This window comes from Rana temporaria, chromosome 13, assembly GCF_905171775.1.
Source record: "Rana temporaria chromosome 13, aRanTem1.1, whole genome shotgun sequence".
NCBI lineage: Eukaryota > Metazoa > Chordata > Amphibia > Anura > Ranidae > Rana > Rana temporaria.
Window position 1 is genome coordinate 95,920,138 of NC_053501.1, and position 13,613 is coordinate 95,933,750.

Consider the following 13,613-nt stretch of genomic DNA (forward strand, 5'->3'; position numbering starts at 1 on the left):
AGAACCGCCTAATCTGTGACATGCCCACCAGATGGAACTCTACGTTGGCCATGCTGCAGCGGCTGCACACGCAGCAGAGGGCCATCAATGAGTACCTGTGCCAATATGGCAGCAGAACTGGGTCAGGGGAGCCAGTGGGCCTTGATCAGGGATGCATGCACTGTCCTGTCACCATTTGAGGAGGCCACGAGGATGGTGAGCAGTGACAGTGCATGCATCAGTGAGAGTGTCCCTCTAATTCACCTGTTGGAGCAGACTCTACGTGGAATAATGGACAGGGCCCTTGAGGCAGAACAGAGGGAGGAAGAGGAGGACTTCCTTACCTCTAAAGGCCCCCTTTATCCAGACAGTGGACCTGCATGCCCGCCTACCACACAGCAAGAGGATGAGGTGGAGGAGGAGGAGGAGGATTGTATCAGCAGCATGGAGGTGGAGCCTAGCACTCAGCAGCAGCAGTCTTCGAGGGATCACTTACAGTCCCAAGGAACCCGTGGACTTTTATGTGGCTGGGATGAGGTGGCTGCGGATCCTGTCGTCCTCAGTGACCCAGAGGACTGTGCCCCGAATGCCTCAGCAAACCTACGCTGCATGGCCTCCCTGATCCTGCAAAGCCTGCGTAAGGATCCTTGTGTTTGTGGTATCAAGGAGAGGGATCATTACTGGCTGGCAACTCTCCTTGATCCACGTTACAAGAGTAAGGTTGCGGAGCTTATCTTGCCGTCGCAGAGGGAGATGAAGATGAAACATCTTCGGGAGGCCTTGCAGAAGGCTCTGTGCAACGCGTTCCCAGAACCTGGGGGATTACCAAATCCAGGTCCTGGACAACGTGTTGCTGAGGCTTCGGTGAGTCACAGAAGGAGCGGTGGAGAAGGTGGCCGTCTGACCGATGCGTTCAGACAATTTTTTAGTCCGCAGCCCCAAGGTATGACCGGTTCCGGCAACCATCGCCAGCGTTTGATTTACATGGTGCGTGAATATCTAGGGGCAAGATCAGATTTGGACACCTTCCCCACCGAAAATCCTCTGGCATACTGGGTCTTGAGGATGGATCACTGGCCAGAGCTTGCACAGTACGCTATTGAGCTACTGACTTGCCCTGCATCCAGCGTTCTTTCAGAACGCACATTCAGTGCTGCTGGAGGCTTTGTGACCGATCACAGGGTGCGCCTCTCCACCGACTCCGTTGATCGACTGACCTTTATAAAAATGAATCAGGCTTGGATCAACACCAGCTACCAAGCACCTGATGCAGATGTAACAGAATATTTTTTTTTAAATGACAGATCCCTTGGAGACTGCCTATGCTGATGATGAATGACTGTCCTGTTATGCTGCTGATTGAATATTCTTTTCCTCCTCACTGATCTTGCTGATAACTAGTAAGAACATTTTTGGTTCTGGGCTCCGCCACCAGTGCCTAAGGCCCAATTTTTCTGCCCCTGTTTAACAGGGGCGTCTAATAACAATTTTTAATGCAATACTTTGCATGTGGCTCTTTTCTGCGCTCCAATTACAGTATCTGAGGGGTTGCAGTGTTGTGGTGTGCCTAAGGCCCAATGTTTCTGCCCCTGTTTAACAGGGGCTTCTAATAACAGTTTTTAATGCAATACTTTGCATGTGGCTCTTTTCTGCGCTCCAATTACAGTATCTGAGGGGTTGCATTGTTGTGGTGTGCCTAAGGCCCAATGTTTCTGCCCCTGTTTAACAGGGGCGTCTAAACAATTTTTAATGCAATACTTTGCATGTGGCTCTTTTCTGCGCTCCAATTACAGTATCTGAGGGGTTGCAGTGTTGTGCTGTGCCTAAGGCCCAATGTTTCTGCCCCTGTTTAACAGGGGCGTCTAATAACAATTTTTAATGCAATACTTTGCATGTGGCTCTTTTCTGCGCTCCAATTACAGTATCTGAGGGGTTGCAGTGTTGTGGTGTGCCTAAGGCCCAATGTTTCTGCCCCTGTTTAACAGGGGCATCTAATAACAATTTTTAATGCAATACTTTGCATGTGTCTCTTTGCTGAGCTCCAATTACAGTATCTGTGAGGGGTTACAGTGTTGTGACATCGCCACCAGTGCCTAAGGCCCAATTATTCTGCCCCTGTTCTAGTAATTTTCTTGGTTTGCTTCTTTTCTAATTTGAGTTCATTCTAGCTTTTTCCTACGTTATCATAGTGTCATGTTTATTTTCCTTTACTAAATACTCATCATTGTCAATGTAAACACCACAAATCTAGAATTGTTCTTTTAGGCAGCATTGATATAATAAGAAGCCAGACATTGTTGAGTATCCAAAAATATTTATTGTATCACACTTAAAATGTGTCATTTTCATATTTTTTTTGAATATCTTAATATAATTTTTTTTTTTTTAATAACTATATTTTTGCTTTTAAATACTTGTCTACATCTATTTTTTTTGTATTTATTTATTTTTTTTTTTTTTTAAACCCTCTCCAGAACATCAATAATATTCTTGAGGCTTTGGTCCACCTTTCTATTGTTCCTTATGATCTTCTCCAGGGCGATGTTTGTGTCCTCTAGTTGTGCCCTGCAGGACATTATCTCCCCAATTAGCACCTGGGCACTGTAAGTGTCTAAGCCGCCCCCAACAGCTCGTACACCTGAAATTTGTGAGAAAAAATGTATTAAAATTATGCAGGCCTACATGTATTACCTGAAGCTGTGCTGTATAACACTGACCTGATGTGGTGGCATTTTGCACTTCCTGTACATCCGGAAAGGGTGGGGCTTGGCACTGTGTGGGGTAGGTCGGCTCCATTTCTGCAGCTTGATTGCGGCCTATGAGTTTGTAAAAAAAGGAATAGATGAATCAAAAAGATTAGAGGCCTGAAAGAGGAATATCAATCATTATTTTTAAAAAGTGTGGTACAATTGTCTGCTTTTACAATCCTTCCAAGCTTAACACAGGATTGTATCCATTACCAAAGCTGCTGCATTTCTTTGGACAAGTTTCCTACATGGAAAAACAACAAGTATACACTGGATCACCTCCTTGTGACACGCTAACTAGGTTGTTCTTGTGACCAACACTCAGTGCCGATCCTGACCTCCCTGGGGCTCGAAGCAAAATGGCATGGCACATTAAAAATGAGAAGCGGGGGGCGCTGACAACAGTGACATGTCACATTAAAGAAAGTTGAGAAGTGGGAGGAGGGGGTGTTCTGCTGTCGGAAATGACATCTTACATTAAATTGAGAAGCAAGGGGTGCTGACTTCTTGCCTCTTCTCCCATGCAGTCAGCGAGTTGAGAAGCAGGGTGAGGGGGCGAAAATGACTTCTTACTAGGCGGGGCCTCTAGTTATTTGGGGGGCCCTTTGCAGCTTTGCGGGGCCCTAAGCGGCTTGCATAGCGAGCCTATAGGGCGGATCGGCCATGCCAACCATTGTGCTACTGAGTCCATATGTGTAATCAACTGCTGTGCTATACTCTCCTTTTACTGTATAATGACTTAAGTTGGATTATTTAAATCTAGTTAATAACACATCTACATTAAATAAAAAAATGGTCTCACATAAAAAGAACTTAAATACAATGAACAACCAATTATGCCCACAAACAGGGACCTTGAAACATCTATTATTGGACTGTCTATATACACAACCTGAAAGAAAACCAAATGACGCAAAATAATTAAAACAAATATTCAGAGTACACATGAAATTTACTTACGTCTTCTGAGAACTCTTCTAATTCTCTCCATCTGGTCCGGCTCTCTGATTTTCAAATCGGACTATCGCTTCCGCAGCTGCTCCCTGGACCTCTGCACCCCGAATTTCGCATGGAGAGTCCTCCGCACCTTCTCCATTATCTGGGCCTTGAGCTTATTGGGGTTCTTGTAAGGCCCTTTTTTGCCGTCGTAGTCCTCCTTTTTAAGAACAGCCACCCTCTCTACCATATCTTCGAAGCTCATGTTGGTGGCTTTGTACCTCCTGCTCCTCCTGGTGTGTGCCTGGCCTCTCTCCTGCCTGGTTGCAGCTTGCTGTCTTCCCTCCATAATTTCTTCTGACTCTTGCATTGACCGACTGAAATGGGGCGTGTCAATCACTAGAAGGATCGTCATGGGCATGGCAACGTGCAGAGCTTCTCACATGCGCAGTGTATAAAGGGATATTGCGTGAATGAGAACATCGTTCACAGTCGGTAGAAAACGTCGGAAAAACGATCGTGCAGTACGACAATACAAAACTTGATTTTTGGACTTTATGATCAGTGGATGAGTTTGTGGGTTAGATATGGGGAGAAAGCTAACTGACTGACATTATTTTTTTTTGCTAAATTTTGACTTGCAGAAATAATGGAGGCCTTCAGAGAACAGGAGTTCTTCACAGAATTTGTTCAAAGGGGGCCCCGGATGGCAACCCCCCTTTTTTCTAGAATTTTACTTTCCCAAAAAAATAATTTATTGAGCCAAGATCTGGCATTGTAATGGCCCCCCCCACCCCTAAAATAATCGACATATTGTTGCCACACAGCACATGCACTTTGGGGGGCCAAGTCTGTATGGACAGTCTCACGGGCCACCACCACTGGAACATCAATGGCCCCATCAGGCACAAGTGTCATGTAGTTTGTTGAGGGTCTCTTAAGCAAATTGTGCAATATGCAGGAGCAAAGTATGACATGGTTCTGATTCTACTTAAGAAACCTACAGTCCTTATCTTGTTTGCAATGCCTGTATACTGCTGTTCAAAGTATATAGGGCCAAAAGGTCTTGTCAGGGCCGATCCTCGCTATAGGCTCACTATGCAAGCCGCTTAGGGTCCGCAAAGCTGCAAAGGGCCCCCCAAATTACTAGAGGCCCCGCTTCGTGAGAAGTCATTTTCGCCCCCTCACCCCGCTTCTAAACTCGCTGGCTGAGTCATTTCCGACAGCAGAACACCCCCTCACCCCGCTTCTCAACTTTCTTTAATGTGACATGTCACTGTCGTCAGCGCCCCCCCGATTCTCATTTTTAATGTGCCATGTCATTTTGCTTAGGGCCCCAGGGAGGTCAGGATCGGCACTGGGTCTTGTAATGACCTGGGGGGGAGTGGTGGCGGGGAAACTCATGCTATTTTTTTAAATGATTTTTATCCATATTGCAGGGACCAAACATTACATTAAAGCCGCAAGCAGTATTAAATTACTTTTTTCTGAGAGTAATCTAATGTTGTGCAGGGACATTTCTAAACATGTGCCACTACTATAGACACCCAGCAGGTACCATATTTAAAGGAATTTTTTTTTTTTTCACTTTAAGCATCATTAAAATCGCTGCTCAAGAAAAAAATACAGTTTTTAAAACTTTTTTTTCCATTGATTCATGTTCCCTGGGGCAAGACCCGGGTTCTCAATGACGTTTTCCATCAATAACTTGCATATTGGGCTTTAAAATGAGCACTTTTGAATTCGAACGTTCGAGTCCCATAGACTTCAATGGGGTTCTAAATGTTCGCGGGAACGGACGGTCTGTTCGAACGTTCTGGTGCAAACCGAACCCGGGTATGTTCAGCTCATCCCTAGTGGTCAGTGAGAAGAATGCTCCTTACATTGGTGATCAGTGGGAAGAATGCTCCTTACATTGGTGATCAGTGAGAAGAATGCTCCTTACATTGGTGATCAGTGGGAAGAATGTTCCTTACATTGGTGATCAGTGGGAAGAATGTTCCTTACATTGGTGGTCAGTGGGAAGAATGTTCCTTACATTGGTGGTCAGTGATAAGAATGTCCCTTACATTTGGTGATCAGTAGGAAGAATGCTCCTTACATTGGTGATCAGTGGGAAGAATGCCCCTTACATTAGTGATCAGTGCCAATGGTCCCAAAAATGTGTCAAGTGTCCGATGTGTCCGCCATAATGTCGCAGTCCCGATAAAAATTGCAGATCGCCACCATTACTAGTAAAACAAAAAAATAACAATAAAAATGGCATGCATCTATCCCCTATTTTGTAGACGCTATTAGCCAGATTCAGGTAGAGCGGCGTATGTTTAAGCGGGCGTAGGGCAGCTCATATGCACTGAGCTGACCAAACATAGAGAGGCAAGTACAGTATTCACAAAGCACTTGCTCCCTGAGTTACGGCGGCGTAGCGTAAATGGGCCGGCGTAAGCCCGCCTAATTCAAAGTAGGAAGGTAGTGGGCGTGTTGTATTAAAATGAACTGGACCCCATGTAAATGAAGCGCCGATCGAATGGCGCATGCGCCCGCATGCTCAGAATCACGTTGAATTCACGCCGTAAGATACGACCGCTCAATGGCAACGACGTGAACGTAACCTACGCCCAGCCGCATTCACGTACGACTTACGTAAACAACGTAAAATACGACGGCTGTTCCGACGTCCATACCTTTGCATTGGCTGCGCCACCTATAGAGGTGGTTTATCTTTACACCGGACGTACGCCTTACGTAAACAGCGTATACTCATGCGACGGGTGCAAGTACGTTCGTGAATCGGCCTATCTTGGTCATTTGCATATTCAACGCGCCCCTAGCGGCCAGCGTAAATATGCACCCAAGATACGACGGCGTAGGAGACTTACGTCGGTCGTAGGAAGCCAAAATTCAGGCGTATCTTAGTACAAGAATACGGCGCATAGATACGACGGCGCATCCATGGACTTACACGGCGTATCATTAGATACTCTGGCGTAAGTCTATTTGAATCCGGCTATATAACGTTTGCGCAAACCAATCAATATACGCGCTTATTGTGATTTTTATTTCCAAAAATATGTAGTAGAATACATATCGGCCTAAACGGAGAAAAAATTTGCTTTTTAAAAGAAATAAAAATAAAAAAATCGGGGATATTTATTACAGCAAAAAGTGCAAAATATTGTTATTTTTTTTTCAAAATTGCCGATCTTATTTTTTTACAGCGCAAAAAATTAAAACCGCAGAGGTGATCAAATACCACAAAAAAAAGCTCTATTTGTGGGAAAAAAGGACATCAATTTTGTTTGGGTGCAGCGTCGCACGACCGCGCAATTCTCAGTTAAATCGACGCAGTGCCGAATCGCAAAAAAAATTCCGGTCCTTAAGTGGTTAAAGTAATGCAGTGCTGTATAAAAAATGGCTTTGTCACGGAAGGGGGGGGGGGGGGTAATCCTTCTGGAGTTGAAGTGGTTAAAAAGTTTTGAAAACCTCCATCCTACGGCAATTGGATATTCCCTGGATCAACAGTCTACATATGGTTCAATAACTGATGTTCTATGTTATCAGTTCCTGCGAGGGGATAATGATCCAAACTGCCTTCTCCGTCTGCCAGAAGTAACATCTGTTTTATATATTATTTCCCTGAGCTATTTGAATAATTGTATCCAATGATAAGCCACGCATCCTATTTGTGTGGCACCTGCCAGGTTCAGTTCAAGTTCAGTTTTTTCCCCAACTGCCTAAATCATCAAGTCTTTGTTTTGCCGCTAGAGCAAACATCTATTCATTTCACATGTACAGTACTGGTTTTGCAGCAAATTCTTGTCTTTTATAACAAATGATGCAACTTTTTATTTAAATGAACTCTGTATTCACTATAACATACTTACATTCATTTTTTTAATATATACAAACAGTGTAGGTATCTGAACTCACGCTTGGTATAGGTCTCACACAGGGCTGGACTGGGACAAAAATTTGGCCCTGGACTTCATCCAGACTGGCCCACTTTGACAGGTCTCTCCCATGGCGGCCGAACAACTCCCGCACCCCCCCCCCCCCCCCCCTGGGCCACCCAAGCCCCTCTCCCCCTTCATTAGCCACTAGCTGTTCTACTTTATTAGAGTAGAACAGCTGGTACTGGTACTCTTATAGGCAGTACCAGTGGGGAAGCTAGACATTATTTCCCCCGTGGGGAAAATATTCAGTTTGGTGCTCCCCCTTATAGGACAAGATTAGCCAGAAGTGAGAAACTCCCAGGCCATAGCTGTTGAGTCAGCTGTCTGTCCCCTCCCCCCATGCTCCTCTGTCGTCCCCCATGCTCCTCTGGTCCTCCCCTGCTTCTTTGTTCCCCCCAGGTGAGTGCTGCGGGAAGGGAGAGGAGGTGAGCGCTGCGGGAAGGGAGAGACAGAGGAGCGGAGGGCCGCTGTCACTGAAGCCGGCCCACTGAGCCATCGGCCCACCGGGAAACTCCCTGTAGTCCCAATGGCCAGTCCATCCCTGGTCTCACAGCAGAGATCAGACTAGTAGAGGGAGAAATAGCACAAGGAGGCAATCATTGGGGCTTCAGTGCAAGGGGAATGCTGATAGGAGGAGAGAGCTTTTTGGACGCTCTAATAGGCGTCCAAAAAGGTGAACAGCGGGCGCCATGCTGGGCGCTCGCATTTCACTCAGCATTGTGTATTTGGAAAGCGAATGAATATTCACTTTCCTAACACTAAACCGCCTCTCAACCAATCAGGTGTTTGAGTCTGTAACCTGTCACCTGATTGGCTGAAACCACAGGCGCTGCCTATCAGGCGTCCAGTCATAGCAGTGGACGAGAAGAGAGGACAGGAGAAGACATTGAGGAATGTGGAGGACACCGGACACGGCTCGCCACCTGCCGCCATCAGCCATTGTCCCACCGAGACAGGTAAGTGCCGGGCAGACGGGGGATGCACACTGGCAGCATTTAATGGGCACAGTAGCGGCAATCGATGGGCATAGTGTCAGCAATTGATGGGCATAGTGTCAGCAATTGATGGACACAGTGTCAGCAATTGATGGGCAGAGTGGCAGCAATTGATGGGCACACTGGCAGCAATTGATGGGTACAGTAGCTGCGCTTGATAGCACAGTGGCACCAATTTATGGGCACAGTGGCTGCATTTGATGGCACAGTGGCTGCAATTTATGTTTTTATTTTCAATTTTTGCACCCCCCCCAAGAATTTTGAGCACCAGCCGCCACTGCCTGACAGCAATGGACAACAGGACAGCGGGGTGTGAGTTTTCCTCGCACAGACACAGACAGATATAATCCTGTCAGAGTTTCTAATCTTTCACATGCAATTAAAAAAAAAGGATTGGGCTTTACAGTAGATACAGTGGGTATCAGTACTGGGACAAGGTCATCCAGCGCCCAGGGCAAAGATGCCATACGGTGAGGGTCAGGGCCCCCTTATCACTGTAATAAACAAATAATTGCGGCCAGGGCACCCTCCCTCTTGCCCACCCCTTGTCACGGCCCTGGTGGGTATAGAAAAGAATCCCCCCCCCCCCCCCTTTAAAATAATCACATTTTGTTGTTGCTTTGCAGCCCAAAATGAAGACAGACACCATTTTTGTTTTATCCAACTGTATTTACTCAGTGCAACGTATAACATCCAATTGAAAGATATAACACCAACATGTCAAAAAAAATAATAATTCAAAAACAGAATCACTGAGTTGGAAAAAGGATCACCCCTCCTAAAAATGACTTGTAAACTCAATTGGGTGTAGCTAATTACTTTCTCAAGGGTACAGAAAGCTATTTGACTTTCAACTGTGACCAGCTGTGGTCATTTTGATTAGCTCAGCATGAAAAGAGCTTTCCTGGTAGTAGTGCAACTGAAGCAAGCAATTGACTATGGGTGGCAAGGCACCTGGGATAAAGTTGTGGACAGGCACAAGTCAGGAGATGGATACAAAAAAATAAAAGGCTTTGTAGCGCTACCCCCTCAGGAGCCGCTGGATGTTTTGGGATCGGCGTATAAGTTACCTTCAATCGTTGTCTAGGGTGATTGTAGTGAGTAGAGCAGTAAACAAATGTCCAATCAGCAGATAAGATTTTCTGAATGCTTTATTGTCTCGGCCCAACACGACCAACATCAACATGAGGTAGGACAGAAAAGGTTGATGAAGTAAGAGAACCTTGCAGTATCAGGCCTTGGATAAGAGACGAGCAAAACTGCTCTCAGTAGTAGTAGATACAGTTCGTCGCCACTCTAGCCAGAGTGGGTGAAGTGCCCCCAGACAGACTCCTGCCACGAGCCTGGCAGCCAAAGTGTCACTTTAAGGTTGGCTGGGAGGAACAGGCCTCTACCACAGGCCTGGCTCTAGTGGGGCCTCTGCCACAGGCCTGGAACTTGGATGAGCGGAATAGTTGAGCTTATCCTCCCAGTAATTTGTGCTTTGGGGTCACCGACTGACAGTACTAAGGTTATCTGTCAGTATTCGGTCACCCAGATCCCCGATGGTTCGTTCAAGCTTCTCAGACAACCTGCCTCCTGGTTCTCCTTGAGCCGATTCCCCACCACACAGCACGCAGCTTGGGATCTCTTTAGTAGAGTTGGGAACCCAGTAAGTCACTGGGCCCCTGGTAGCATCAGTTGCTCCAGGCCAGGAGGGCCCAGAGTCATGAACTTCGCGTTGCGCGCGACCCCAGGCCAGGTAGGCTATAGTGGTGGGGCCCACGATGTGCGCACACCCTAAAGGTGGGTGCCGCACCAGGAACCTGCGAAGAACCCAGAACAACGGCTTCCACCACACAAATACTCCACCCCAGCATGCCCCACGAGGGAAAACTCCTCTAAATGGTTGCTAGGGAAATGCGGCTCCACCTGGACCTCTCTGGCACCACCTGCTGCCCAGGGATGGTGTCTCATCACTAGAACACAGTCTAGCACACAGAACAATCCAGATTTGGCGACAGCCAAATTTGACATAATTCAGAATGAGAGCAAATTCTCTCTCTCATTCTCCCACTAACTTTAGCGTAGCGCCTTTACTGAAAGTAAGGGGGCGCTACAGCTTTATCAATGCCTAGAAGCACAGTGAAGTCTATTATTAAGAAGTGGAAGGTACTGTATTTGGTACAACACAGACCATCTCTTCAAACTGGATGGAAGAGCCAGGAGGAATCTGGTCAGAGAGGCTACCAAGAGGCCTACAGCAACTCTGAAGCTGCAGGAATTTATAACAAAGTTTTGGTCATTGTGTGCATGTGACAACAATATCACAAATTATTCACAAATGTGGCTTGTATGGGAGGGTTGCAAGAAAAAAGCCATTCCTCAAGAAAGGCCACATGAAGTTATCACTGAGCTTTGCCAAAACGCACCTTGAAGATTCTGAGGCCACATGGAAAAAGGTGTTATGGTCAGATTAGGCTAAATTTGAATTATTTAGCCTCAACACTAAACCACATGTCTGGCAGAAGGCCAATACAACTCACCATCCAAATGTAGCGCTACCCCCGCAGGAGCCGCTGGTTAGATTTTGGGATCTACTCTCATTAATCGATTCACCCCCTTTAATTGTCTCGAACCCTCCTTTGACACACCAGATAAATGCAATAGTATTGTGACCCCTACTGGGCTGGGACCACAATAGCATACATAAAACATGCAATGGTGATACAATAATACTGTTACCTTCTCCAGTTGGCAGCTCCTATGAGTAAACACACCTCACACAATTAATATAGTCAAACCAACCGTTTGCGTAAGTCGTACGTGAATGGGGATGGGCGTAGGTTACGTTCACGTCGACTAAGCATTGAGCCGACGTAACTTAGGGAGAAAATTCGACGTGATACTGAGCATGCTCGCGCATGCGCCGTTCGTTAGGCGCGTCATTTACGTGGGGTCACGATTAATTTCCATACAACACGCCCCCTACCAGCCTACTTTGAATTACGCGGGCTTAAGCCGGCCCATTTATGCTACGCCGCCTTAACTTAGGGCGCAAGTTCTTTGTGAATATGGTACTCACCTCTCTAAGTTACGGCGGCGTAACGTATATGAGATATGATACGCCCGCTTAAACTTAAGCCAATCTTTCTGGATCTGGCCCAAGGTTTTTTGGGTGATATCTGCCAGGCAGGTAACTTTAGGCAGGCCTATGCTTCATGCTAGGCCTGCTTGTTTTGATCCCAGGGGCAGGGAGTGGTTAGTGTAGCAGTGGGTGTAACCATCTGTCCTTCAGTTGTTAGGCGCCTCCCCTGCTTCCAGGGAGAATGTTCTGGAAGAGGGACAGGGCTGGGAATTGGAGGGACGGAGAGCTCATGTGAGGAGCCGTGACCAATTCCCAATTGGAATTGGCAGGGGCAGGCCTCCTACATAAGCTCAGGTCCAGCCCACTGGAGGGTAGTTGTCTGTCGGCTGGGTGAAGTGAATAATGGAGTGTTAGACTGCCACAAGAGGCCCATCCCCATCTGGGGGGGGGTGCCGAGGAGCTTGGGAGCTGGGAGGGAGCCTCTCTCCCTACACAGTCATGGAGGAGGTGTCCCGGAACAGAGGAGCTGGAGAAGCGGTCGGTACACATGTCTTCACCAAGGACTCAGGGCAGGAGAACTTCAGTGAGTGAGGTACACTGGATATCTAGAGGAGGCATGCCAGGGGAGCTGGGTGCAAGGCCAGAGGAGAGACTGTGGAGTTGTGTGTCAAATTGATGTGGCCTGCGGGCACAGGAGTTGCAAGTCGGCTAGCTGGGATCAGTAGTCCACCAACTAACTAAAGCTGCTAAACAGCTAGGCCATCAAGAAGGGGTACTGCAGGCCCCTGGCCTATTAAAATTCAGCAAGTTCTACCACCACCTGGGATTATTCAGAGTAATCCCTGGTGCAGTGTAAAGATAATGGGGTGGAGATTCTAACAATGTACAGTAAAGTTTGTGCAGGAGGAGAAGAGTCCTGGGAGCAGGGATGGACTGGCCATAGGGACTACAGGGAGTTTCCCGTTGGGCCGATGGCTCAGTGGGCCATTTTTTAAAACCGAGATGCTGCTCGGAGGACTTTATTTAACGCCCTGGCAGCGCCCCAGTGTGAAAGCACTCAGGCTTTGACACTGGGACTGCAGCGGAAGTGTTTTTCAGTTGCTTTACAGGCGCCCAAAAGCGCCTCAGTGTAAAAAGGGGTCCTACACTCACCCCCTCTCTTTTACACTCGCTCTCTTTTTCTTACACTCACCCCCCTCTCTCACCCACCCCCTTTCCCTCAACCCTCCCTCCCTCTCTCTCTCTCATTCCCCTCTCTCTCACCCTCTCATGATATACAATAATGGATGTAGGGGCCTTTTGGTGGGCGTGATTTTTCGGGGGGGGGGTGGGGGCAGCATTTTATTGAATTAAATTGGGCCGGTCAGGAATGAAGTCCAGGGCCAAATTTTTGTCCCAGTCCAACCCTGCCTGGGAGTAACAGTCTGCAGGGATTGGTGCAGAGGAGGAGTAATGGGCTGCAGGAGTTGGTGCAGTGGAGAGACTGTAAATGTTGGAGTCCATCATTTATTCAAAGTGCAATTCATTCAACAATTCTTAAATAACAATGGCTGTTCTTTGGGCATCCCATACCCCTTCCCCAACCAAGTTATATCCCTCAAATAAACAAAAACAAAACAAAAAGCAAATATTGTTCATTGTCTACTGGAGAGTGATGTGTGGAGGTCTGGCAGCAGGGTGAACATGGTGGATGTTAGTAACTAGTAGCAACCATCCGCTACATAGGATAGAAGAAAAATGGATGGGACAAAATACCATCAAATTCTTGAGGAAAATCTGCCGCCATCTGCAAGAAAGTTGTCAATGGGAAGAAGGTTTACCTTCCAACATGAAAATGAATCAAAGCACACAGCAAAAATGACCACACAGTGATTGAAGGAAAAATAGGTGAATGTCTTTGCATGGCCTTGTCTGAGCGCAGACTTAAACCCCATTG

General features: G+C 46.9%; 1 protein-coding gene across 1 annotated transcript in view; it reads left to right on the plus strand.

Moving 5' to 3' along the window:
* LOC120920085 (SLAM family member 9-like) overlaps positions 1 to 13,613 on the plus strand; it is a 102,997-nt gene that overhangs the window by 23,396 nt on the left and 65,988 nt on the right. Inside the window, exon 2 of the mRNA XM_040331998.1 lies at positions 8,442 to 8,571. Coding sequence (XP_040187932.1) covers positions 8,442 to 8,571 — 130 coding nt within the window. The remainder of the gene's footprint in view (positions 1 to 8,441; positions 8,572 to 13,613) is intronic.